This window comes from Sminthopsis crassicaudata, chromosome 2, assembly GCF_048593235.1.
Source record: "Sminthopsis crassicaudata isolate SCR6 chromosome 2, ASM4859323v1, whole genome shotgun sequence".
Taxonomy (NCBI): Eukaryota; Metazoa; Chordata; class Mammalia; order Dasyuromorphia; family Dasyuridae; genus Sminthopsis; species Sminthopsis crassicaudata.
Genome location: NC_133618.1, coordinates 424,173,810 through 424,201,110, shown reverse-complemented (window position 1 = coordinate 424,201,110; position 27,301 = coordinate 424,173,810). Strand labels below are relative to the sequence as shown.

At 35.7% G+C, this 27,301-nt stretch overlaps 1 protein-coding gene across 1 annotated transcript in view; it reads right to left on the bottom strand.

The window, feature by feature from the left end:
* Positions 1-27,301, bottom strand: part of RANBP17 (RAN binding protein 17) — a 328,697-nt gene that overhangs the window by 26,435 nt on the left and 274,961 nt on the right. The window contains exons 22-24 of the mRNA XM_074292053.1: positions 26,434-26,516; positions 13,917-14,131; positions 11,598-11,736 (exon numbers count right to left, since the gene is read on the bottom strand). Coding sequence (XP_074148154.1) covers positions 11,598-11,736; positions 13,917-14,131; positions 26,434-26,516 — 437 coding nt within the window. The remainder of the gene's footprint in view (positions 1-11,597; positions 11,737-13,916; positions 14,132-26,433; positions 26,517-27,301) is intronic.

Genomic DNA, 27,301 nt, shown 5'->3' with positions numbered 1-27,301 from the left:
TTTTCTGAGGGATCTAACATTATCTTATTTGTCTTTCTAACAATCCAGGAAATCTGGAAGGTCAAGTTTCAGAAACTGAGACCCCCAAAAATAAAGGGACTTGATGAGTAGCGATCACACAGCTAACTAGTCACTATGGTTAATGACTACTCAGTCCGATTAGACAGCTATTGCACAAATACTGAGCTCATGCACCATTTACCATTTAGAACTAAGAGCTCCTAAAGTAATAACTCTTAACTTGTTCTTGTATACTAGTCAATAATTTTTACCTGTCTGCCCTGAAGCATGGGTGCACACATGCAAACACCCACACACCAAGCATAATATAGGTTATCATTTAGGTCTTGAACTCTTCATAATCTTCATTTTGTGGAGAAGAAACTAACTGAAGCACCATGAGGTTAAGTAAATTTTTAATGACTTACAATAAGTTAGTGAAAGAATGATCATGTACATTCCACATTTTTGGTTTTCTACTCTTACCACCTCTCTTCATATCAGAATTCCTCCCATCTATGGGGCACTTATTCTGCTCCCTGGAGGAAGAAATTCAGTTTTTTAGTGCTGCCTATACTCTGGCCAGTCTCCTTCCCCATCCTAATCAGATTTTAACCCCAGAGATAGGTAAGTTTTCACATTACCTTCCCCAGAATTAGAGCACCACAGAATTTCCAAGCCATGATGTTTTCCCCTTTCTTCATGACTTCCCCATTAGAATGTAAGCTTCTTTAGGGCAGGAGCTGAACTCACTGCTTGCATTTATTTGTACCTTAAGCACTTATCACAGTGACTGGTCCAGAGGAATGGTTTAGTAAACCACTGTAAATGTAAATGGTTTAGTAAACCATCTTGTGGTCCTTCTGTGTGCAGGATCATGTCTTACTCTGATTTTTCTGTACCATGTACAGAGTGCTGTGCCAAACATTAGGAAAGGTACAACATTTGTATAAAACATCCTTGGTGCCCTCTTTTACTCTCAACTTTTTGTCTACTTTTGCTTTTATTTTGGTTTTGCTTTATATCTGAACTCTTTCTTCCATTTTCCAATTCTCATCTTAAAATGTCTCTTTTTATCTAGGGCAACTTTTTAATAAGAAGTTCCATTACCAGAACAACTATTACATGAGACATAACTTTGATCCTAATAACAATATCTCATTTATACTATACTTTAAGGTCTTGAAAAATGCTTTCTCTTTAGTAATCTCGTTAAGTAAGCAGTGTCAATCTTATTATCCCAATTTTATAGATGAGAAAATAAAAGTTATGAGAGTTTAAAATGTCTGACTGTGATCATATAACATCTAACTGAAGTAGGATATGAACCTAGGTTCATTACGGCCTGCTGCCTATTTTATTCCTTAATTCATACTTTTTCTTTTTGGTTTACATTCTGATTCTGAAGCATTAGTAGAAGGCATTTTGGGCATATTATACAGTTCATTAGAAAAATCATTAGCTTATATCTTATTTCCAGTGTAAAGATGTAAAACTATCCATGTATGTGTCATCCAAATATCACATAAAGTATTCATGAAAGTTTTTCCTAAAATTAGAAAGATTTCCTAGAATTCCAATAGTTTGGAATAATTGGCAAAGGGACAAACCTGGATATATATGAATAGACCTCCAAAACTGGAAGTGAGAGTCAACCAATCTACTCACACTTTATGAGTTCCCACAGGATATATGACCTATGTGTCAGAGAACTGGATATCACTCTGCTTTCAAATGGAATCATGAACATCATATAATTCATAATAATAATGGAGACCAACAGATTAGTCATAGTCAAAGGAAGTAACTAAGTTGGGATGGATCCTAAAGGATATCCAGACCATTATACTAAGTTTACTGAGGCTCAGGAAGATGAAGGAACTCATCTGAGGTCACAAAAGTAGTAAACAGGAGAAATGTAATTTAAATTTAGTTCTCCTGATTCCAAGCTTAGTGTCATCAGAATAACCAAATTGGGGAACAGTTTGTGACATAAGTCTTGCAAATGGGTACACTTAACCTAGAAGTTTTTTTTTCTTTTTGTTTAAGCTTTTTATTTTCAACATTCAACCTTGCCAAACCTTGTGTTCCAAATTATTTTCCCTCTCTTCCCCCTAGCCCCATCCCTATATAGCAAGAAATCCAAAATGTGTTAAACATATGCAATTCTTCTATGCATATTTCCACAATTGTCATGCTACACAAGGAAAATCAAATCAAAAAGAAAAAAAATGAGAAAGAAAACAAAATGCAAGCAAACAATAACAAAAAACAAAAATACTATGTTGCAATCCACTCTCAGTCCCTACAGTACTCTCTCTGGGTTCAGATGGCTCTCCTGGAAATACTTTCTGAAGGAAGTAAGCCCTAAACTGTGATTTCAAAAGAATTATATATGTATGTATGGCAAGAAGAGAGAGAAACATTATTCAAAGCACTTGGGTAAGTATTTAAAGGAAACTCTGGGAAAATTACATTTGAGCTAGAAGACATAGGAAGTTTAGGTAAGGTCATGAATAGTGGAGAATCAGGGTCTAAATGTCAGGCACAGAATACAGATGGGAAGCAGTGATGGTCCAGCATGCTACAAAACTGGTAGGCTTGAAAAGCAAAAGGTCCTAGTAATTAAGATGCTAAGCAACCAGGTCCATTTGAACATCAGAGGATTCCAATCACATAACAGTGGGTTTTAGGAATGATTTCGACAGTCAATTTACATTTAAGTATCCTAAAGATGCTATGGAGTATATGGCAACTTCCATCTTTAGACCATTAAAAAAAAGAGAGAGACTTGTTGAGTCAAGTAACTTTCACTTTTCCATCAATTCCCATAGAATCAATCAGGAATGTAAATCTAATAAGTAACTTAACATCTACAAAAGACAGCAAAAAATAACATGGCTCTGATTTCCCTTCACCAATGAGTAGCAATATGCTATCAATCATATGAAAATTATAAAAACTTCACATAGAGTTTAGTGATCACATGCCATACAGGTTGCATTAAGAGGTTCCAATACACTGAGTCAGCTGTGAAAAAGCCATGTAAACACTTTAGACAAGGAGGCTGGAGTGTTTATCCTTGCAATAAAAGCAGAGGAGAGCTTCCATTACAGCTGATTTATAGTTGGGGGCTTCAAAAAGAATAAATATTATTTCAGAGGATATTATAAAATGTGGAATCAGAGGGAATATGGGGCATTTGGTCAGAACTAGAATGAATTGTGCACAGAAATGAGTATTTTTGGTCTTCTTCATCGGTGGCTCAAGCTATTGCATTAGATTCAAATGTTAACATTCCCAAGCCATAAAGGGAGCGACAAAAAGTCATGAATCTTTATATTCTGCCCAAGTGAATAAGTCAGCTCAGGGGATTTAATTTTCTAAATAAAAGGTTAGGTGCTTTATTTTTATAATTTGGAGAATGACATATAAGTTCTAATAGACACTCTGCCCTTTCCAACAGCATGTAGTCTGGCAGTTTGTCAGGGAAGCATGCCCTTCCTGGCTGCCATGCACCTCTCCAGGGATAGCATTGCTATTCCTACTCCTTTCACTTAGCCTTATGACCAGGAATAAGGGACTACTTTCAAAAAGTTAACTACATATGAACCAATCTTTTTTTTGGTCATATCTGACTTTTCAGGACCTCATTGGAGTTTTCTTGGCAGAGATCCTGGAGTTTGCCATTTCTTTATCCAGCTCATTTTACAAATGGGGAAACTGAGGCAGAGTTAAATTACTTGATCAGAGTCATTCAGCTAAAAAGTATCTGTGAATGCAGGAAGATGAACGTTCCTGACTCCAGGCCTGGTACACTCTCCATTGAACCACCTAGATGCTCTAACTACACAGAAAAGAGGTGCCTAATTGTGATTTAAGGATAACAAGGTTAAGTTCAAATTTGGCTCTGGCTCAAAACTTCTCAACTATCATAGAAGGGAGACAACTTTGGATGAAATGATTTGGGAAGAAAGTTGAGGTTTAGGGGAAAGATGTAGGTAGGAAAGACTATTTGGGATTATAGATAGAAATAGCTTAATTGATAAATTTCCCAGCAGGACAGAATTAATCTGGGACTGATATAAGAAATAAAGGGTCAATAGTCTATGGTCCATAAAGATACAAATAATGGGAGGCATGATTCAGTGAATTCATCCATTCATTTAAGGAACATTTATTGAAAAAAAATAAGGTTTTATTGAGGACTTACTATATGTCAAACACTGTTCTAAATGTTGGAGATACAAATACAAGGAGAAAGAATGACAGCCTATGCCTTCAAGAAGCTTATATTCTAATTGGGGAAGACAACAACAACAAAAGGAGATGAAAAGTAGGGGGAAGGGAAGAGAAAGGACAAGGATGTACTTGGTACAAAAACATGGTTTTCAAGTCCAGAAAGTCAGGTATAGGGCAAGGAGAGGAATGAAGGCAGGCACACCTGGTATCCTTCACAAAATGGTTGTCTGTGGGGGGCAGCTAGGTGGCGCAGTAGATAGAGCACCAGCCCTGAATTCAAGAGGACCCGAGTTCAAATCTGCTCTCAGACACTTAACACTTCCTGGCTGTGTGACCCTGGGCAAGTCACTTAACCCCAGCCTCAGGAAAAGAAAAAAAAATGGTTGTCTGTATTGAGAAAGCTGTAGAGGTAATAGGATATTCCAGTGGGAGGAGATCCCTAGTAAAGGGAATTTCAGGATGAGACTGTAGTCAAGGCATGATTTTGAAGTCTAGAAAATCAGGAGCAGGACTAAGTGGGCATCTACTATGGGACCAATGTTGGACTAGGCATCAACCTAAAAGAAATGAAAGAAGTATCTCTGTCCTTGAAGAGATTATGCGCCAGATGAAGAAACAAAGGTTAACATAATGACAAGCGGAAAATATATGAATGAGTACAAATCAACTTGTGTAAAATTATACAGTTAGCTAGAGCACAGAATTGATCAGCATGGAGTAGGAAGAGTAAATCTCTGAAGGCTTTTTGCAGGTATTTTAAGCTGGATAAATGAAAGACTTCACTAAATTTGGTTGATAGAGATAAAAAAGGGAGAGAGGCCATTTTAAGGAGATAAAATGCCAGATAGACATTTTGAAGATGTGAGTATCAGGTTGAGTGAAGATAAGCCGAATTCCTTGGTTAAGAAGGACATTCAGAGGGACTGACATGAGATGAAATAAATATGAAAGGTGAAGAAGAATTGCTGGTGGTCCCGAATGCTCTATTGAAGAATTTAGATTTGGCAAAGTAGACTATGAAAGGCAGTATAGCATAATAGATAAAAAGTCTGTTTCAGAACTGGGATGATCTGGTTCAAACCCAGTTTCTGACACAAACTACTGGTTTAGTAACCCTGGGCAAATCACTTTAACTCTCAGTGTTCTCAATGTTTCAAGCAAAGGCTACATTGCAGAACAGCTGCACATCTGCATTAGTAGAGGGAGTTTCCTTCTCTGGAAATTCCTTAAACCAATGAAGTCATAGGTATGGGAGAAAAAAGAGACCACTGGGAATAATTAGAAATTCCTGGGAGCAAGGGGTTCTAGGAGGCAGTTGCCATAATCTTGGAATGGGGTATAGAAGTCCGGGGATGTTGGAGTAAAGAGATATTACTCTTGTTTGTCCTTTGTTTTAGAAGAAGACCAAAGATAGCACAATGTTGGGGTAAAATAGTTTAATTGTAGTTGCTGTTAAATATTCCTATGTCTCCTTACTCTAATGAATTTAAAGAATTTTCAAAAATTGTTTGTCTTTTTGTGATATCTAATATGATTTTGTTGCTTGCTGGCCATATATTAGTATATCTTCCTTTGGTCAAAAATTAAATGAAGGTTGGTACTTGACAAAGTTACATTCCATATGATGTCAGAAAAGATTTTGTGTGTGTGTGTGTGTGTGTGTGTGTGTGTGTGTGTGTGTGTGTGTTAAGAGCATGGGGGAGGCAAGAAGGAGAAATCAAACAAGCAAGCATTTATTATGTGCAACATAATATGATAGATCCTGAATATATAAAGACAAAGCAAAAGTCCATTTTCTTAGGAAGCTTTTATTCAACCAAGGGATACTGTGTATAAAGAGGAAACTATATGCATCTAGTATACATACATATATGTATATTTGCATATGTGTTTATATATATATATGTATATATATATATATATATATATATATATACACATGTTGCACAAGTATGACTTGTATATGAATTGCATTCCAATGAGGCAGAATCATACAAAGTTGTCAGCCTCACTCTTCCAGAGTCATTGTAGCCCAAAAGCAGGACAAAAGTCAAGATGATCAATGAAGGGGGATGCACTTCACAAATGCCACATTTATAGCTGTTGGAACTATTATTCTTATCTGCTCCTCACTCTGGGGGAAATCTTCATATTCTTGGGGTAGAATTCTCCTTAACTCATTAGCAGATGTGAGGTCAACCTGGTTTAGGGGTTGCCCATGTAGTTTATCAGGGTATGATGCTATGCATGCTTTAGCTTGAATAAAGAGATACATAAAACCCTAGACATAAATCAAGACTCAGTAGGACTTGGTGGTTGAGTTGATGTGGGGAAAAAAGAGAGAAAAATGGAAAATAACTTATGTTGTGTGACTAGGGGAACAAAACAATGAAAAGGCTATTGACAGTGATGGAGAGACTTTAGGAGAAGATAATGAATTCAGTTTCCTCAGTTTAATAAAGTAGACCCAGAGTTCTAGAAGAGGTAAAAGAAATTAGAGATCTGGACTAGAGAAAGAAGAGGTGGGAATAGCTGAAATCATGGCAAAAGATCTTTTTGAAACATTAGTCAAGTGCTTCAAAATGAAGAAGAGCACAGGCATAAAAGACTAAAAATCATGCAAAGAAAACAAGGAAATGCAGGAAAACCATGAAAACTCATATTTCAAAGCTCAACCGGGCATAGACACAATTGGAACAGCTCAAGCCTATGAGGTGGGAAACAGCTTTACCACAAGCCTTTTCTATTTCCATAGAATTTGACATACATCATCTCATTGGCTTTTTAGAACTTTGGGAACAACAAAATAAAGGTATTATCATCCCTATTTTACAGAGGAGAAAAGAGAGGCTTAGAAAGATTAAGGGACTTGTTCAAGGCCACACAGAAAGTAAGGGCTTGTAATCAGGTCTTATAAGTCAGCCCAGTGCTTTTCCCACTGGACCCAAGCTAAGTCTGAGAAACAGTCTATGTAATGATGAAAAAGATTCTGTTTTTACTTGGCTCAGCAATTTGTTTCTGTGCATTTTCCCTAACTTTCCAACGTTTACTTTTCAGTCAATATCTACTGAATGCAGACTATGTGTAACACATACTGTACTAAGTGGTATCTAGGCGGGGGGAGGAAAGGGGATTCTCTCCTTCCACCAAATGGAAAGATGTGGTCTTGTCTACCCTTACTTTATCCCATTCTTTCTTCCTTTTCTCTCTTCTCTACATAGCAACTGGCCTGAAGTTAATAAAATCAAATTTCATCTTTAATCAAATATGTGGACAATGAGCCACTAAAACGTTAATGAATGACGGTCAATTACAAGACTACTGAATTTTTTATATCACATTGAACAGTTCAGACTAGTTACTTTACTATCATTGATTCAATACCTTCCCCAACTTCTCTACAATTCTACTAAGAATATACTCTAAATTCTATAAAATCTAAATAGACCTGAACAATATCTAGAAATATCTTCTTGTAATTCATAATCACTAAAAAAGAATACAGGTATTGACCTTTTTACATACTTGACTACTGTCTCTAAGACATACTGCTAAGGCAGGTAAGTGGCAGAGTAGAGAGAGAGAATGGATCTAGGGTCAAGAAGACCAGGGTTTAAATTTGACTACTGGATGGGCATGCCATTTATCTTGTTTGCTTCAGTTTCCTCATTGGTTAAAATGGAATTGATAATATAACACCTATATCCCCAGGGTTGTTGTGAGGATCAAATGAAATAATATTTATAAATCATTTAGCACAGTGCCTGGCATATAGGTATGGTATAGATGCTAGCCATTATTATTGTTATTTCTAGAAAAAAATGAATAATTCACATGTCAGTAGCTTCCATCTTCAGTGAATATAAGATTTTATCAATGTGCTTATCAATTTTTCTAAATAGTAGTAACATAAAGAGAAAAAAAGCAAGTAAAAGCCATTAAAACTAAGAGTCTATATAAGGAAATTATTTCCATAGCCAGTAAGACAACATGTAACAATTATTTGTTATATGATTAGGATAATATTTCTTAAACAGATTTTTCTGAAGTGAGGGACTATACTGCCTTTTGTTAGTACTTTTCTTCCCTGTCTTGTATATTTAACTCAAAACAGATTTATTGTCAGACCTTCCTGACTTCAGACCCACTGCTCTATCCACTGTGCTATATAGTTGCACTCCACTGATACTGACATAATGCCAAGAGATATAGCACAGAACTTTTAGAACATTCATTGAATCTCCTATGAGAAGGCATAAGTAGGCTGTCATCTGCACCACTGGAGGGAGTTGCCCATATTGAGGAAATAACAGATTATTTCAAATAACAAAGTTAGGAAAAACAATCATTAGAGTTATTCAAAAGAGGGACAATCTATTTTGGAGGCAAAGAATCCCTTTATTGTCTTTTCTTAAAAAATCCACTTTAAGAAGAGGAGGACTGACTGCTTCTTGGGGATGTTGGTGAGGGAGATCTTGTTCAGAGAAGTTGGAGAAATTGGTCTTTATAATCCCTTCCAACAAAGAGATTCTGAAATTTTGTGATTATTCTCTTTTTTTACAGATCAGAAAACTGGGGTTCAAAGAAGATGTGCCTTAAGCTCATAAAATTGAATTGTTAGGAGAACTGAGTGAAATACTAAATGTAAAACATTATCATAAATGGAAGGTAATGATGGTGGCAATAGTTCTCTGAATACATTTCATGGAGTACTGTAGGCAAAAATTTGATTAGAAAATAAAATACTATGTACTTAACATAAATTGTATTGTTTGAGTCTTAAATCAACCCTATTCTATAGTATATAGGTATTACTTTCTCCATTTTTCAGATAAGGAGACTGAGGCTTAGCCATGATTTATTCAGAGGCCCAGAGAAGAAAGTACCAGAGGCCACCCTTAGCATCGCTAATTTATGGCCCTTCAATTTTTCTACTCTTTCCTTTGACCCTAAGGAGATGGAAATCTAGGCAACATAAAAGTAAAAAAAATCAATAAAAATCTGTTAAATTAAAAAAAAGCTATTAATAATATATGTATGTGGAACATTTAATCATTTTTATACATTATTTTCTCATATATTACTGATTTTAACTGTAATGCCCTTGAATGGATGGCAGGAAGGAAAATGCTGTTATTCCCATTTTACAGACAAAACAAGAGCTTCAGAGAGTGACTTATCTAGGGTCACACAAAGAAGAATGAAAAAAATAGAAGCCTAAGTCTTTTTAATTCCACATTAGCTCACTGTGCTGCCTTAGATAGACATGAGAATAATCTGGGAACTAGATGACTTCTGAGGTACTGTGAGCCCCACAATTCTATATCCCAAAGGGCATATAATAATGGGATTTGATCTATATGAGCCAGTTTAATGAACCAGTAAGATTAACCAACCAGCTTTAAAGAAGAATCAGAACTAGAGACAAATTAATTGAGGTCAGTATGGAAAGGTGGTAGGATCTGTTAGGTTTGCTGACAATACTGGCTCCCCTTGGGTTTCTTGGAATACATCTGGTGTACTCTTAGAATGGTATCTCTGTTTAGCTATCACACTTGGGTCAATTTAATGACTTTCTGGATAGTTTCTTCTTCTTTGGTTTTCATGTCATCAATCTTGTTCTCTTCTTAACTGTTTTACCATCTCTTGAGTCTTCTGTACTGGATCATCATTTATGACCTGTCCCTATCCATGGATGTAATCAAAGTCTTTATACTATGCTTTCTAACCACTCACTCTTAGTGATCTACTCAGCTGACCACCATGCTTAGATCAATTTTTATTTCTCTTCAATAACTTCCAGAACTACATACACACAACCCTAATTTCTCTCCACTTCTACATCATCAACTACCTATTGGGACACCTCCAAAGTTTGCTATACAGCTATCTAAAACTCAGTATGCTAAAAACAAAACAAAACAAACAATTTTCATCTTTTCCTCTAAACTTGCCCCTCTTCCAAAGTTCCCTATTTTTCTTGAGTACCACCATCTTTCTAGTAACTCAGGTCTGCAACTTTAGTCATTCCTGTCTCTCCTTCATTCTAATCAGTTTAAAGTCTTTTTTAAAAAGTATGTTCACAATGTATCTCATATCAATTCCCTTCTCTTTATTTATATATGGGCTTCACCAGATTTCACTTGGAATGTTGAAAACAAAGCAAACCCAAAAACTATTGTCCCAACTTCCAGTTTCTCCCTTTTCCAATATATCTTGCACATAACTCCCCAAATAACTATTCTAAAGCACATATCTGGCCTTGTAGGTCCCCTATTCAAAAAGCCTCTGTGTTTCTCTACTGCCTCCTGGATTAAAGAAAAATTCTTCAGTTTTGCATTTAACATCCTTCACAGGATAGGGCCAACAAAAATTTCTAGGCTTATTTCACGTTTCCTTTTCATGCACCATGTACCAAATAGATCATTTGCTGTTTCCTAAATTTGGCTTTGCATATCCCACCTTTGTATATGTTGACCACCATGCTTAGAGCATACCCCATCCACAACTTTGCCTCTGAAATGCTCTCAGTTTCTTCAAAGGTCATTTTAAGTGTCATCTTCTGGTTAGATGCAGTCTTTCCTTATTCCCTACTTATTAGTATTTACACCCTCTTCAGTTCTTAAATATACACATACTTGTGCAACATGTGTATATATATATATATATATATACATATATGCAAATATACATATATGTATGTATGCTAGATGCATATAGTTTCCTCTTTATACACAGTATCCCTTGGTTGAATAAAAGCTTCCTAAGAAAATGGACTTTTGCTTTGTCTTTATATATTCAGGATCTATCATATTATGTTGCACATAATAAATGCTTGCTTGTTTGATTTCTCCTTCTTGCCTCCCCCATGCTCTTAACACACACACACACACACACACACACACACACACACACACACACACACACACACACACACACAAAATCTTTTCTGACATCATATGGAATGTAACTTTGTCAAGTACCAACCTTCATTTAATTTTTGACCAAAGGAAGATATACTAATATATGGCCAGCAAGCAACAAAATCATATTAGATATCACAAAAAGACAAACAATTTTTGAAAATTCTTTAAATTCATTAGAGTAAGGAGACATAGGAATATTTAACAGCAACTACAATTAAACTAACAAATGCAAAACACATTTCAATGTAAAAAGGGGGGACATTTTCCACCATACTAAATTTCAATGATAAAACCATCTTTTGCTTTGGATTCATGACACTTTACTTTCTCCCCTCACCCATTTTAATATGATTGTTAAAAAAAGCAAATATATTGAGCTTCCACAATTATGTATTTCATCCAAAAATCAGAGTTCTATATGATTCTTACCAAGAGCAGTTAGTCCCTCAGAGATAGATGTGAGAAAGTACATGAGCACCCGAGGCTCTAAATTAGTGATAAAACTCATGTGGTCCTGGGTGAGACATTCCAGGAGAGGGTAATAAGACTGGCTCAATTTCCGATATTGCTGAAACAAACAATGACAAGCCACAGGTAAGAAAAATGAAAACATGCTACAGTCCAGTATAAATGGTAGTTTATAATGTAGGAAATCACAAGGCTGTTTAAGTGAGAGGTCAATAAATATACAGAATAATGACTTAATAAGTCCCAATTCAGCATTTAAAGGATTTTTAGTAGTAGTCTCTGATCTCTAGAAACCTTTATTTATGAAACCAGCTGTACAATATATAATCTCAGTTTCAGCTTATTATGTTTTGAGTACTTAAATACAGGTCGAATCTCTGTTGAGTAAACGGCTGGCTTTCCAAATTACTATTATTTTTAAAAGATTTAAATTCTGAACTACTGAATACAATTTGAGGTAAGTGGCCCATTTCCTAAGACTTGCTAATTTTTAACTCTTATATGGATTTTCATTGCTAAAATGGGAGCTCACCTTGACCACTGGGATATCTTTTCCTAATCATTGGCTAGTTTCTCCTCCCAAACTTGCCTGTGCATAGGGCCAACAGATCAAATTGAATCAAATATTAGTAAATAAATGTCTTGGCACTCATAATTTGCTAATATGGATATGCTCTCAAGATAACTCAGCTCTCACATGCTATTTTATGACACATAAAATAACAGATAAGGAGGGGCAGACCCACTAACTCCAGTTGTAAGCTAACTGGGGTGCAAGTTTGGGTATTTTGGTGACAGAAAATTTAGAATGAAACTATTGCTTTACTGGAACAGCAGTCATGGGGAGGAGGTTAGAGTAATGCCATCACCAATTTGAGGCAACTCATGGCTTGATAGATCACTGAAGATTCTAATTTTCAGTAGTCTTTTCAAAAGATACAGTCTTTGTTAAGCACCTTCAAGATTTATTAATAGAAAGTATGGGCCACCAAACTATGCATGAAGGCTATCAGAAATTCAGACGATCACACCTCTAATGACTCTTGAGACTAAAAGAATCAGTTTTCCTACAGTTCAATTAGTAGGGAACCTCTCAGAGCTTTACTCTTAACTTGAGTGACTGAAGTACCACCTAAGTCCTGAAAGTAAACAGCAATTTGTGGCAGTTTGGGAGACATATTAGACTCCAAAACAAGGCTGATAAGTAATTGTTGTTTGTCCTTTGTTCTCAAAGAGGACCATGACATCAGAAGGACCTATCATGACTTGCAAGTGAATTGCATTTAAGTGAGGGAGGGCTGTGCAAGATGATCTGCCTCACTTTCCCCTCCAGAGGCATCTGGATAACTGGCCAGAGATCAGGATGATGGGCCTGGATGCTGTGGGGGACCTCAGCCTTTTTAAGCTAAGGTTTTTCCCAAGTCTTAGTCTGTCTGAGGCAGCACCTATTCAATGATTAAGGTTAGGTAAAAATGAGGCAAAGAATGGCCTGTTTTATCTCGTCAAAAAAACAAAAACAAAACCCAAACATTTTCATAATAATGAAATCACTGCATCACAAAGTTTGAGAAGGTCTCAGATCATCTAATCTAACCCTTACATTTTATAGTTGAAATAAGAGGATGGAGTTATGGGAGAATGATTTGTCCAAAGTCACAAGGCTAGTGAAGGCCAGAATAGAATGAGCTTAAAACTGAGACCTTTTCAGTCTGATTCCAGTGTTGTTCTCTCCCCATTATTTAAATGGTACAGGAGGTCCAAAACAGGGAGGGCCCCCCTTTTTTGGGGGGGGGGCAAAAAAGTTTAGATATGTAATAGGCAAAGGAATGATTCAGAAAATACTACTACTATTACTACCAATTACTACCAATGTCAAATTTTCAACCTCAGAAAACATATCATTTCAGGAAGTCATAGTTCTTTGTCACCCAAACAGTGTTCTACTCAAAATGCAGAGCTGAAAACCACATAATTACAAGTATAGTTGTCAAGTAATTAATCTGAATTGCTAATTATGCTTTTTCTTGATACTGAAGTAGGGGCATTCTGGATGTTCAAGTTGTCACAAGGAGATATTTGCATATTTTCAAAATAATCTTTAAAACATATAGAGTAACTCCAATATTTCAAATTGTATAAGATAAATCAAGTAACCTGGTTGAAAACATAAAATATTCTGGCACTGTTCTAGTTCCCTAGGCCTCATCATAACAATTCTAAGCCTGTGGTGGTGTTATTTCATCTTTCACACAAACACTCCCATGATGAATGACTGCTTACTAGCAAGTCACTATGGGACACTGAAAGCAGCATTTTGACAAAGGCCTGGAGTACGTTGTCAAAATGGTTGTCCCCGTACAACTTGAAGACGCCAAAGCTGACATAATTTCCACATAAGGCAGACTTGAGAGCAGAATAGCAGATGGAAATGCCCTTGAGTTTCATTGGATAAATCTGATCTTTTGAGAGGCTCCCAAGAGACAGGATCTGATTACCTGTTTTAGGGTAAAAGAAAAGAGAGAAACTGACATAAGTAGATGCAAATCAAGGCAGTTACAATGGGCATGTCATTTAACATTTTCATTTCATTGCTAATTTTCACATTTCATTTCCATTGTTCCAACAGCTGTCCATTTGGATGAAATTAAAAACAATTAAGAGTGGAATACCTGGAAAATGCAATGGGCCTGACTGAGAAGCACCAGTGTAATAATAATCCAAAAAGCAAAGGGAAAAATGAAATTTTGAGATATAAATTATTTCAAATGCAGGGGTAAATCCCTGGCACAGAGCTAAACTACCTTGTGGTTGATTTTTCTGCTGGAGATCTCAAGGGATGACTGTTATCACTATACTCAATATTAACCATCAAAATATAAAGAGAAACTCAGTATTTTCTCTATAGGAGTGATAATGCTCACCATAAACACTTTCTGTTTGTAAGATGAAAGATATTAAGGACTTGTGCTTGGCTAGGCAATAACCCCATAAAGTTATTTTTATAAATTCAGAAATATTTCTTTAGCACTATTTAAAAAAAATTCCTCTGCCTTCTCAAAAAAAAATCTAAAAACTACATTTACTGAATTGAAAAGAAAGTTATGGGAACCATGTGCTCATTTTACAGATGAAAAAACTGAGGACCAGGGAGGTTAAATGACTTGGCTACTGTAAGAGAGGTGGGAAGTGGTAGGTCTTGTGAGTAGAAATTCAGTATTTGACTTCTGCGTATGTACTGCCAATGTATTTATTGCCTTTTCTTCTTGGATGAAGCGTCTCTGAACTTGTTTTCCTTTGTACACTTTTTCAAGCTGGTGTGAATGTGTGCATGTATATGCTTGTATATTATGAACTATAAATGAGAGGGCCTTGAAGGGTCAGATTCTGTACTTTGTGCCCAAACCCACCTACCCACCTTCAATTCAAAATAGACATATAAAAACAGGGCCTCTTTTTATAGATTTCTAGAATTTCGAGAATAGAAATAGATCCCTAAGACTATAGATCAAGAGTAAGAAGAGACCTCAGAGGCCTTTACACTTTATATTTATAGACTATGAAGCTATGCCTAAAGGTTATCAAGTGACTTGTCCCACCACACAGATCGTATCAAAGGTAGGTTTTGAAGCCAGGTTCTGTGACTATAAAGCCACTGCTCTTTCCAGTGCACTGCCTCCTTCTTATTCCATTTGGTTTGAACAAGTTGGATATTCTTCTTACAGAAAAGAATACTATCTTTCCTGTGAAGTGGAAAAGACATAGGTGTTTTTCAGGACCTTTTTTTTTTTGGGGGGGGGGCAAAAAAGTTTAGATATGGAATAGGCAAAGGAATGATTCAGAAAATACTACTACTATTACTACCACCACCATCACCATCACCACTACCAGCAGCAGCAGCAGCAGCATTTATATAGCACTTATTATGGGAGAGACACTGTGCTAATTACTTTACAAATATTTTCTCATTTGATATTTACAACAATCCTGTAAAGTACATGATATCATTAACCCTATTTTACAATTGAAATTGAGGCAAACAGAGTTCAACTGACTTGCCTAAGGTCATATAACTAGGAAGTGTCTGAGGTTGGACTGGAACTCAAGTATTTTTGACTCCAGACCAGATACTCAGTATAGGTAAACCAGAAACCAGAATAATCGTTTCAATTCAACAATATAGGAATAATGATTTAAACAATCAATTACCATTCATTTATTAATCACCTACTATGTGTGGGATATTGTATGTCAAGCACTTTGCTACAGTACAAACACACACACACAAAAAAAAAAAGGAAATAAAATTACTTTCAAGGAGCTTATATCCTATTGGAGAAAGACTATAAATATAAAGAGACAAGCACTGGTATGGGGAACTTCTGGATGAGAACCCCCCCCCCCTACTTCTTTGTAATTTAGCAGTTTTAGAGTTGTTCAGAACACTGAGGGGTTAAGGGACTTGCCTAGGATCACATAGCAAGTATGTGCCAAGAGACAGAAATTTAACCCAAGGTCATGTATATTCCCTAAACAATTTTAAAATAAAAAAAGATGTCTAATACATGATAAGAAGGGATAGTACTAGCAGTTGCTAAGAGAATTTTTATAATTTCTTCTATTTCTTCACTCTTTAGACTTTAATATTCCTTGTATCATAAAGTCATTCAATTCTGTGTAGTTCTAATTTTTAAGGAATTTGTTACTTGCATAAAGTTTTGCATCTCTTATACCTTAGTATTTATCTTCTTTCCAAGCCTTTCTTATGAAGATCTTATTTCTTTCTGAATTCTTTCCTCTATCACTCTTACTTCAGTTACAATATGATTTTAAATTAAACAACAATAAAAATCAAAACACTTTTGTTAATTTCTTCTAGGAATCAGAGTTGGCCTTGTGTCTAAGCTGTCTGTATTTTTCTTTTGAGGCTTTGATTATAGGTATTTAGGAGCTATTCTCCTTAGGCTTCATGTGACCATAAGCTCTTTTTAGTAGGTCTTTTAAAAAATATTAATTTTTTGGCTTACTTGTTTTTTCAACCTTACCTGTCAGATTGAGACTTCATGTTAGGAGCAAACTGTTCTTTTGGAAGAATTGTCATAGTCTTGAATGGTCCTGGTCTATTTTCTCTGGGAGCTTGAAGCTGTTTCTCACTCCCCCCCCTCCCCCAAAGCAGGTTAGGGAGATATAAACTTTCAATGTACTCTTGAATTCAGGGAATGATCTGATTGTTACCTTCCTGGATTTTTCCAAGTTTCAGATCCTGGCTTGGGTCTAAGAAACAGAGGGACAGATTTGACCCTGGGAAAACCTACAGAGGAGGGTTGCTGGTCCTCATTAGGTATTTGGAAGGCTTTCCCTGTAGACCTATCCCCAAAGTCTGGGGGCTGAATCCTTGAGTCAGTGAGAACACTGCCAAATTATTCCTGGTCTGATTTGAATCAGCAATTTCTCCGTGAAATTAAACAAAGCTATAAGCCTGCCCTTGTTCTATATTACATTGGTCACTTGCCTATGAGTGGAATTTGTGATCTTGGGCTGGAAAAAATGACCCACTATGGTTTCTTCTTAGATTTTCTGATTACTATTTGGTCTGATACTCTTCTTAGGAATTTAGTAGAGTAGTTGTGGAGAACTGAATTTTACTGCTTTCCCCTACTTTACCATCTTTTCTGGCTGGTCTGGGTACTAGCAATCCTGGGGTTTAGGAAAGGCTTCAGGAAGATGGTGCTTTAAGGTGGAAGTGATGAGGTAACATATGGGGATTGGGCCATGTATGGGGCAAAGGCTCAGAGATGGAAGATGGCAGGCTGTATGTGAGAAAGGGAAAGAAGGCCAGTTTGGCTGGATTGTAAAGGAAGGGGAGTAACATTTGAGTCTAAAAAATTAGGTTAAAACCAACCTGTGAAGTGCTTTAAAAGCTAAATAGAGAAGGCTATATTTTATTGGCTACAAGGAGCCACATCTAACTTCTCATTTCAAGACAAGTATTCTTTTCAGTTCATTCCACTTCCACTATAGACAGTTAGGTACTATGACTCTTCTGAGGAAAGCACTTGATAAATCTTATATTTCTATGGCTGTAAGTCACTAGTCAACAAATATTTATTAAGTGGCAATACTATATGCAAGGGCACTATGCTAAGTGCCAGGGATATAGAGAAAGTCAAAAAGGTTTTTGCTCTGAAGGAGCTCAAAATCTAATTGGGGAAAAAATTGAAGAGAACTATGTGGAAACAATATATATATATATATATATATATATATATATATATATATATATATATATATGATCAATCAAAGATTTTAGGGAGTAAAAGAAGAATTTCTGCGGCCCCAGATATTTAATCACATGCTACTTTCATGAGATTACAAATATATGTCAGGGAAACATCTTGTTTTGGTGAATTTAATTCATGTTTTCATCACTTATAAAAATGAAAGTAAATAATGTCTTCTATCCATACTCACAATGTTATTATGAGGATCAAATGAATAAAACACAGGTTTGATCATGCCATTCCCTGTTCAATAAACTCCAATGGCATCTTCTCTATTACCTCAAGGATCAAATACAAACTTTTTTTTTGTTAGTCTTTTAGAATCCTTAGCAACCTGGCTCAAATATACATTTCTAGTTGTTTTATATATTACTCCTATCCCTACATTCATCATTCAGCCAAACTAGCCTTCATGCTATTTCTCACAATTATCCATCTATCACAAGTACTAGCTCTGTATTTTTGCACAGATTGTCTCCCATGTCTAGGGTGCTCCACCTCTTTCCTCTGCCTTTGAGAATTCTTTTTTTTTTTTCTTTTAAGTTTGGCTCAAAAATTCTTCACCTTTCTTAATTTCCCTATCTGCTTGTGTCCTTAAACAATTACCTTATATTTACTTTATGTGCATTTTGCCAATGTTTCCATAGTTCCTTGAGACCAGAAATTATTTTATCTTGCCTTTGTATTTTAAACACCTGGCACATTTTCTGTCTCAAAGTTGTCACTTTGCAAATGCTTGTTGTTTGCCTGATTGATTGATTGATGGATGTGAACTCATGGATGTTACTCATGGATGTGAACTTTAACCCCATTATCTTACAGATTAAAAAATGGGGATGTGGAGAGTAAAGCTTCTTATTCAAGTTCACTAGGCAGTACGCCTTTAGGTCTTCCAAACAAGTATGAAGTTTCTGTTACCTGTTAAACATTATAAGAATGTAGAGAAGCCATTATTTTAAAGGTGATGGTGATTTTTACTGGGGTAATGACACTGTTTTGTCAATACAGGAAGGAAGGACGTTGGTTCCAGTAAAGATCTGAGAGCCAAAATAAGTATGTTATAAGGCAATAATGTAGAAAAGGATATCCTAATACTATTAAAGTGCTGTTCTAGATGACAAGACAAAGATTTTACATGTAAACAGGGTAACTTTTACATTAGTTGCTGAAAATGGCTGATGGGAGTTTGAGATTTGAAGCAAACAAAATTTAGCTGTAGAACTTTCAGGGAAATATTACCTTTAAACACAAATTTTGGAAATTTTAAAAAGGATATTGTGGTAAGAGTAATATTCTTATCCCTATTCCTATGTAAGTTAGTCTAATTTTTTCCTTAAGAAGTATTACTACTATTCTTGAGTCTTGGTTTGCTTAAGAGACTAAAAATTCACGCCTTTCCTAGTCATCCAAGTATAGAGCAGCCATGGTGAGCTCCAGAGGTGCTCTGGTGCTTGGCTGTTGGATCACGATATAAAATTAGCAAAGAAGCTTCATTCAGCTGAATTAGTTCCCACTGTCTTAATACCTATTCTTGTTGAATATCCTTCTCCTGTTATGGTTAAATAAATATTAATTGCTGAATGACCAATAAGAGTTTATTTTGTTCCAATATTTAAAATAAATGAACAGGAAACTGGCTTGAATCAGCGTGTGCTCAGAAAAGAAATTATATGTATGTACTTGGAAAGCAGGTATCAGGTGACATTAAAATTAAAATTCTCTAAACTATGTTCACACCCCAAACCAGAGAATGATATGAGAGTTAGAGTTCACCAGACATATTATCTTGTTTCAGTTAACCCAAGGGAATGCCCCAAAAAAAGCATTCTAAATAACTGCAAAAAATTATTTTATATTAATACATTTAGAATAAAATAGATCAAAGGCATTGGCAATCGATAGAATCTGGTAATAGAAAGGAGAACAATCTTATATTTTTAAGTTGGAAATAAGACTACTTTTGGCCAAAGACAATGGCATTTTAAAATTTGCTTTTCTGAGATTGCTACGTGAGTCAGTTAAGAAACATTGCCTCTTAAACACTAGAATGAGCTAGCAGATATGGTGGTGAATTCCATGTTAGATATTTAAATAAGAAAACTAATATCTAGAGATCATAGAATCACAGAATAAAGACAAAAGGTCTTTAGAGATCATTAATTCTATCCTCATTTTACAGATGAGGTAATTGGGCTAAAGAGATGTCAGAGACTTGTTAAATTGTGTAGGAGTAGTATCTTAATCTTTTCATCTAGGTAGGTTAAGCTAGTTTTTTTTTAAAAGGTATTGAGACATTTCTGTGAACTTGGTAGGCTCTGGGAACTAATTGCTCAGTTTGTTAATGCCATTTCCTCATTGCCAGTGTGCAAAGCAGCCACAAGGACCAAGAGCAAGTAGTTAGGCATATAAAGGAACTCTGCTCAACTGAAGCAACCTGAGATGTCTTTCAGTGCCTATTACTGAATATCTTTTCCTGCTTAGCATAGTATCTGGCACATGGTAGGTACTTAGTAAATGTGTATTCATTGATATGACTAGTAAATACTGAGTCACTCCTTGTTCTTGGGGCAATTAAAAAGTAAATTGTCTGTGACCATTTAGCAAGAAGAGGACAATGTGAATATACATTGAGTCTTTAAGAACTGTACCTTGATGATACTTATAATTATAGTAAATATATATATTTTTAGTTCTCCAGCATGGAAATTTGAGTCTCTTCCAGATTCTACTAGAGGATCTCTTTAGAATTTATTTTGCCTTTCAAAGCAGACTGGAGAAACTGAATTTGAGTAAAGAAAATGGCTTTCTATGTTTCTTTGAATCTTTATTGTTTCTTGTAGCTTAGTACATTTATGAATAATAATTTGCTGGGTTATTCCCCAATTGATGGGAATCTAATTTATTATCATTTATTTGTTAATGTTCCTATTAGTATTTTGGTACATATAGGACCTTCCTTTTACCTCTTTGGAAGATACCTAGGAATAGATCAAAGGGCACAGACTTTTTAGCCAATTTCTTAGCACAATTCCAAACTGTTTTCCAGAGTGGCTAGAGTAATTTGCCATTTCATATTTTCAATGATTTCTTGAATAAGGTATCCTGCCATGCTTACCCAATTTTCAGATGATAAAAAGCAAAGAGTTTAACAGGTAATAAAGCCTTAGGCTTGGTTTCAAATAATGGTTATACAAGTACAAGATGGAGAATGTGTGGCTAGATGGCAGTTTATTTGTAAAAGATTTAGGAGTCTTAATGGACTGCAGAGTGATCATATCTTACTGTACTCTGCCCTGGTCAGACCATTTATAGCATAGTTCAGTTCTGTGGGCTGTATTTTAGAATAAATGTTAAAGACTTGGAAAGCATTTAGAGGGGGGAATCTAAAAAGGCACATGATGACTGGCTGAAGAAATTAGGGATATTTAACTTGGAAAGACAGCCTGGACAAGATTTTGAAAGACTATTATATGAAAGAGGAATTAGATTTGCTTAGCTTGGTCCTAGAGCCAACAGTTAGAAATTATAGAGAGGAAGTTGGCATTCTGAGTAACAGGTGGGAGTTTTAGAAAGGCACATTTAGTTTTAATATAAGGAGACATTTCCTAACAATCTGCGCCATCTAAAAATGAAATCGGTTTTGTTGGGAGGTAGAGAACTTTTCAGCTTTGCAGATTTTTAAACAAAGACTAGACAACCTTCAAATTAAAGCTATATTCTAGGCAGATTAGTAGAGGAGATTTCTGTCCAGATATGGGTCAAACTAGATGTAATTGAGGTACTTTCCCAAAACTTAAGATTCTCTGTTGCTTTTACATTTTCTTTCAAGTAGCATTTAGAGCAATAAAAGTGATTAATATCAATAAGATAATCAAACTTTTTTTTGAGCCCCAAGTACAGGTATATAATAGAAATGATTCTGTATAGTTATATACAATCTATTTTTTGTAAACCCCTTGAGTAGTTTTGTTTTTGTATCCCTAGTGTTCTGCACAATGCTCTCCACAAAATAGATCCTTAGTAAACATCTGATGAATTGAACTGAATAAAATCTGAATTCACTAGGGGAGGCCCTTCTATGAGGGAATCTGGATTTAAATCCTTTTGTGTAGCAAATAATCATCCCTAATAATAGTTTTGTAAATTGGGATTTTCATTTATTGGATTTTCTTATATCAGGGCCCATGTCTGCTCCCAAGAAGGAAATAATGGTAGGTCTGCACTAGCCCGTTTCATGAAGAAAATTATAATTTTCCTTTCCATGCACTCCTCAACCAACAGATGTCACCAAAGATGTTGGTACCCAGAGGGTAGCAGGAAAAGAATTAGGCAAATAGAAATTGAGCATAAGAAACATTCAGTTCTTAAAACTGAGGACTAGGTTTCAAAAGTAATAACATTTATTACACCGCATGCAACATTTTAACCAAAAATTTAAAAAAGAAATGTTCTTTTATTAAGTTGCTCAGGCCGAATGGATTACAATACTAAGTTTTGAAATACATGTTCTAGAAGCAATTTAAAACTCATTAGAAATAATAGGCTCGGGCTACTGGAAAATGTGGTAAAATTTAATCCTCATCCAAATGTTACCTGGGCTGTGAGAACAGGAAATTGTTTTGTGCTACTGTGGCTAACCTCACTGCTGACCCTGAGCTGTAACTGCTACAACAGCTGAAAGCTGAAGCAAAATTAAAAACTTACATCAAAGTATATCATGACAGAATGTAGATAAATAAAAAAGCATATTGAAAGTATTATTTTTCTGCCAGTCTCTCCTAGCAGAGAGGCAGAGGCGCTGCTAAAATTGTAAAAACAAATAGTCCACTGGCATATAAAGGAGACCTCCCTCCCCCTCTCTGTATTAGGAACCAATGACTATACAAATATTGCCTATGGAAAAAGAGAGTTAATTAGAGATGAAACACAGTGAATAAGAAGACAAAAAGGACTGTATTCCTTCCGCCCTACTAAATGGCATTGGTCTTCTCCCTTCCTTGGTTTTCTCCTTTCTTCATCTCAGCAGAGGCACATTGTTCTGTTTTCTACCATTCCCTCTCTCCTATCCTTATAGGCAATTCTCTCTTGGACCCCTCCTGGTTTCACTTCCAAATCTTGTATTTCATGTAAACCACTTTCTCAGAGCTGCTAATGTTCAGGCTCAAAGTATATTTAATCACCTGATCTTTAATTCAAGTCTGAGTTGGCAAATCTCCATGTTTACAATATCAAAAAAGTATTTTGTCCTGATTCATTCTTTCTCTCTTTGCTGGCTCTGGTGGTAATCTCTAGAGATTACCTTCTACCTTCTAGGGCCACGTCAATTGGATTAGTCACTTCTTCCATACAAGAGCCTTCCAAATACCCAAATAACTATCATGTTTCACCTAAGTCTTTTGAGACACCAAACCAGTGTCTCAGTATTATGAAACGGTGACAATAGTCATAATTCAGCTTCTATTATCTAAAAGACTTTGAGTTTCAAATACTTTCCCATGAAGATAGTGCTTGGGATAGTCATTACTCTAATTCTATATGTTCATCAAGAGAGGAATAAAATGACAGACTATTTCAACATCCCAACTAAGCCTATAATAAGAAATTGTAGAAAGCTGAAACTCTGAATCAGACAAAGTACTTAAGGCTACCTATTTGATGTGAGACAATAGCTCTATTAGCATATATTTGGATGATGGCTCTCCTCACCATTGGTGCTTGCTGAATGTTTTGTGGTGAGATAATTGTAGGCAAGGATTGGAGGGCAGAGGGAGAAAAGCCAGAGTCATTTGGTAGCAGGACGAGGAGGAGAGAGGTGATAACTCCGGATTCCAGAATCCAGGATACATCTTTGGCAAGCTGTGTGGCAGCTTGCCTGCCTCCTTCACTTCTCCCCCTAAAGACCAAGGACGTCAATTTATCCTGACTCTGGCTGCCCCTGAGGCCCTCAAGGGAGCTAGTCCACTCTTTACAAGAAACATTGTTTTAAAAAAAAAAATCAATGTGTCAAGACCCTTTCCCTCCCAACTTTTGGGCAATCCATAGAAATGAGAAATCAACTACACTAGGTCCTATTTGAGAACATACTGAAGATCTATAGTCAACAGAAGTTTCTTGACTTTAGAGTAGACACATGTAAACTTCTCAGAAGTTTTTCTACTGTGCTGGTCAATGTCATATTTTCAAATTTTATCCTTCAAGGCCTGCTTTTTCTCCATGGGTGATGAGATGGTGCAATTTTATGGAAGAAGATGACAACAAAGAAATAGGCCTTGGTTGCTACCATCTGAGAGCTTACAGTGCTAAGCTCTCTCCAATTCTCCAGTCTCCTTCTTACAGTATCACTGACCAATCAGAATTGATTTTCAGATCTGTCAAAAGTACTTCTGTTTTTTTTTTTTTTCTTCACAAAGATACGTTTCTAGTAGGATGTAAGCTCCTTGAAGCCAGAGTCTATTTTCATTGCCTTCTTATCTCCAATGACTAACATAGAAAGTGCTTAATAAATAATTGTTAAATTGAACTGTTTTTTCTTTCCACATTGAGTTTGCCTTATTCCAAGTGATGCTGTCTTACTTTTCTTCTTACTTTTTGCTGATAGACTTACTGAGGAAATACCAACATCTGAATGAGTGTCTGACTAACTTTTGGTACCTATTTATGTGGAACTGTTCTGTGGGATCTGTCTTGGTGTCCTCTGCTCCTGGTAGAGAAGGAGCTCTTGGCTTGAGCAGAGCCATTACAATGGCTTAGCCACTTATCGCCCAAGGGATCTTAGGGCAGAAGTGTTTAACTTCTCTAGGTTCATTAGCTGTAAAATGAAAAAAAGGCTGGATGTTGAGGTTTTGTTTGCTACTAATATTGTATTCTTGTGACCTTTAGATGATTTTGTTAAGGATAAAATAGGTTTGTGATCCAAGTATAGTTTAATTCATCTTTTTGTCATAAGGAAGCTTATTAATCATAAGATGTAAATTGAAAGCACAGCTAATTTTATTCAAGTAATCTCTTATTTCTAGCTTTAAGAGGTAAAAAAAGTTTTTTACTGTTTAAATCTTCAGCTGTGTATGCTTGAGAACAGATGCAAAAGTTGTAGTCACATATTTTCTTATACAGATGGAAATAAGAGAGAGCGACAAGTTTATTAGAAAGTAGATTTATTTTGAATCATTTGCTCCTGTCCTAAATAAAGGCTTTCCGCAGTCCTCATACTCTGATTGCCTCCATATACTACAAATCAAATGTGTAATTACTTCCAAGCATCTTTTAACACAGAGGCTTGTAGCACATACAAATTTAAGTCCCAGAATGTGTCTTGGATTGCAGTAAAAACAATTTAAAACATTTGTTTTTCTTCTAAAAACAAAGTAATAGCATTTTTATGGTTGTTCCCACTCACGAGCACTTAAAATGGGTTTACGAAATTTTGTGAAATCCTTTTCTAACTATTCTGAAAGAAATGAGATTTTGAAGACAACTTTTGAAATTCAACATGATTATTTAGAGTTGCCTACATGCTTGTGAGGATGTGTGCATACAGTGGGTGACCAAAGAACATGAAGACAAAATGACAATATTATTTCCTTTTCAAAGAGCTCTTTTTCATCTTGCCTAACACTAAAGATAAAGCTAATGTCCCAATGGGGAAGAAATAACTTGCTGAGATTTTGACTGATGAAATTATATGACCTGACAAGCGAAAGAATCATGATACACAGCTAAGGATCAAAAAATTATAAATTATTACCTTCGGGATGTTCCAGGTTATATATGGTTAGACAATAATTTCTTATTTACAACTGTCTCTGGGAGTGGGGGAAACTATCATAACATTATGAATAATCTACTATACAGGGTGTCCCAAAAGTTTCAATGTAGTTTAAATATTTCATAACTTAAATCTGTACGAAGACTTTTGGGACACCTTTGTATGATGCCTTTTGCAGATGGGTACTCACTGGATTTAGTAGGGAAGATTATAGAACTAGGAGTTGAGATCTGGGCTCTAGTCTTAGTTCTGCCCTCTTGCTAAGCAAATCATGTCTCCATCATGGATTTTATTCAGTTTTTTTTTTCTTCTAGAAAATGAAGGATTTGAGAATTTGAACTCCTTGACCTTTATGGTCCCTTCTAGAGTTTTCACATCATTTGCTGAAATCTTTTATTCAAATTTCAGTGCTGGTGAATGTATCTCTGGATCTCAATCCACCTTCCTGCATAATTGTGAATATCCCACTAACTTTTGGATATTAAATCCAGTGCATTCCCTTTGCCCAAAAACACGACTTTTATTCATAGGAGATTCAGTATGTTGGCTTGGCATGATTTGTGGTTAAAGGAATGTTGCTTATTTCTCCTGATTCCTAAATAATGTCCATGCCACTTTTTGCACTCCTATTACCTACTCCACAAATCCATAAAGATGTGAAGGTTCAAAGAAAAAAGATAACTACCATCTTTCTTTCCTCCAAAGAGAGATAAAGAGTTATACTACCAAGACAAATATGGAAAAAGATACTTACCATAAGTGCAAATCATTTTACTAGCCTCTCTGAAAAGAAGAATTCCATTAGGAGATGATACATCAAAATTCAAACGCTGGGACCTGAAAAATAATGTCTCCAAATTAGACTACATGCAAAGACAAGGAAAAGAGATACAGGTTTAAAAAGCCCAACAATTTCTTCTATGAGAGTCCTGCAGTAACAGAATGGATACAATTTTTTTTAAAGTGCCTGAATAATGCACGCAATACCTAGTGCAGTGCTTTGTATGTACTAGGTATGCAATACTAGTCATCATTTGTTGAATAAATGGATTTTGACTCTCAACTGAACAAGCACTGGAAAAATTTGATTGTCAAGTTCTTCTCTCAAGAAAAGGGAACAATTAAAGAGAAAGCTGGCTTCCTTATTTGTTGATTCACTGATCAAATTATTGTCTGTGTCTTAATTTAGATATTGAAAGTGGTGTTTTTAATGACCACAAACATTGTCCTAACTACAAAAACAGGATCTGAAACTTTCCACATCCCAGAATATTTCTGTAATTTTAAACCTTAAGAAACATTTGCTTCTAAATTTCTCAGATTCCCAAAATGCCACAATCCTTCCTTCTCTCTAAAACATTTTCACCTTGTCACTAAAATTTTCCTTCAATGCAGTGATTCAAATTCTGTTTTTAATCTTTGCCTGCTGCACTATTTTGGCTTCTTTCCATTACTAGCACCTTTGGGAATGTGGACATCTCCAGGTTAAATTGTATGCAAATACTGCAGTTAATGAATGCAAACAGGTGTATGTGCATCTAGCCACAAGTGAAAACTATATGCTGTGTCTTTATTTACCTTGAATGCAATCCACATTGCACACAACATGTGTTGTTTTTACA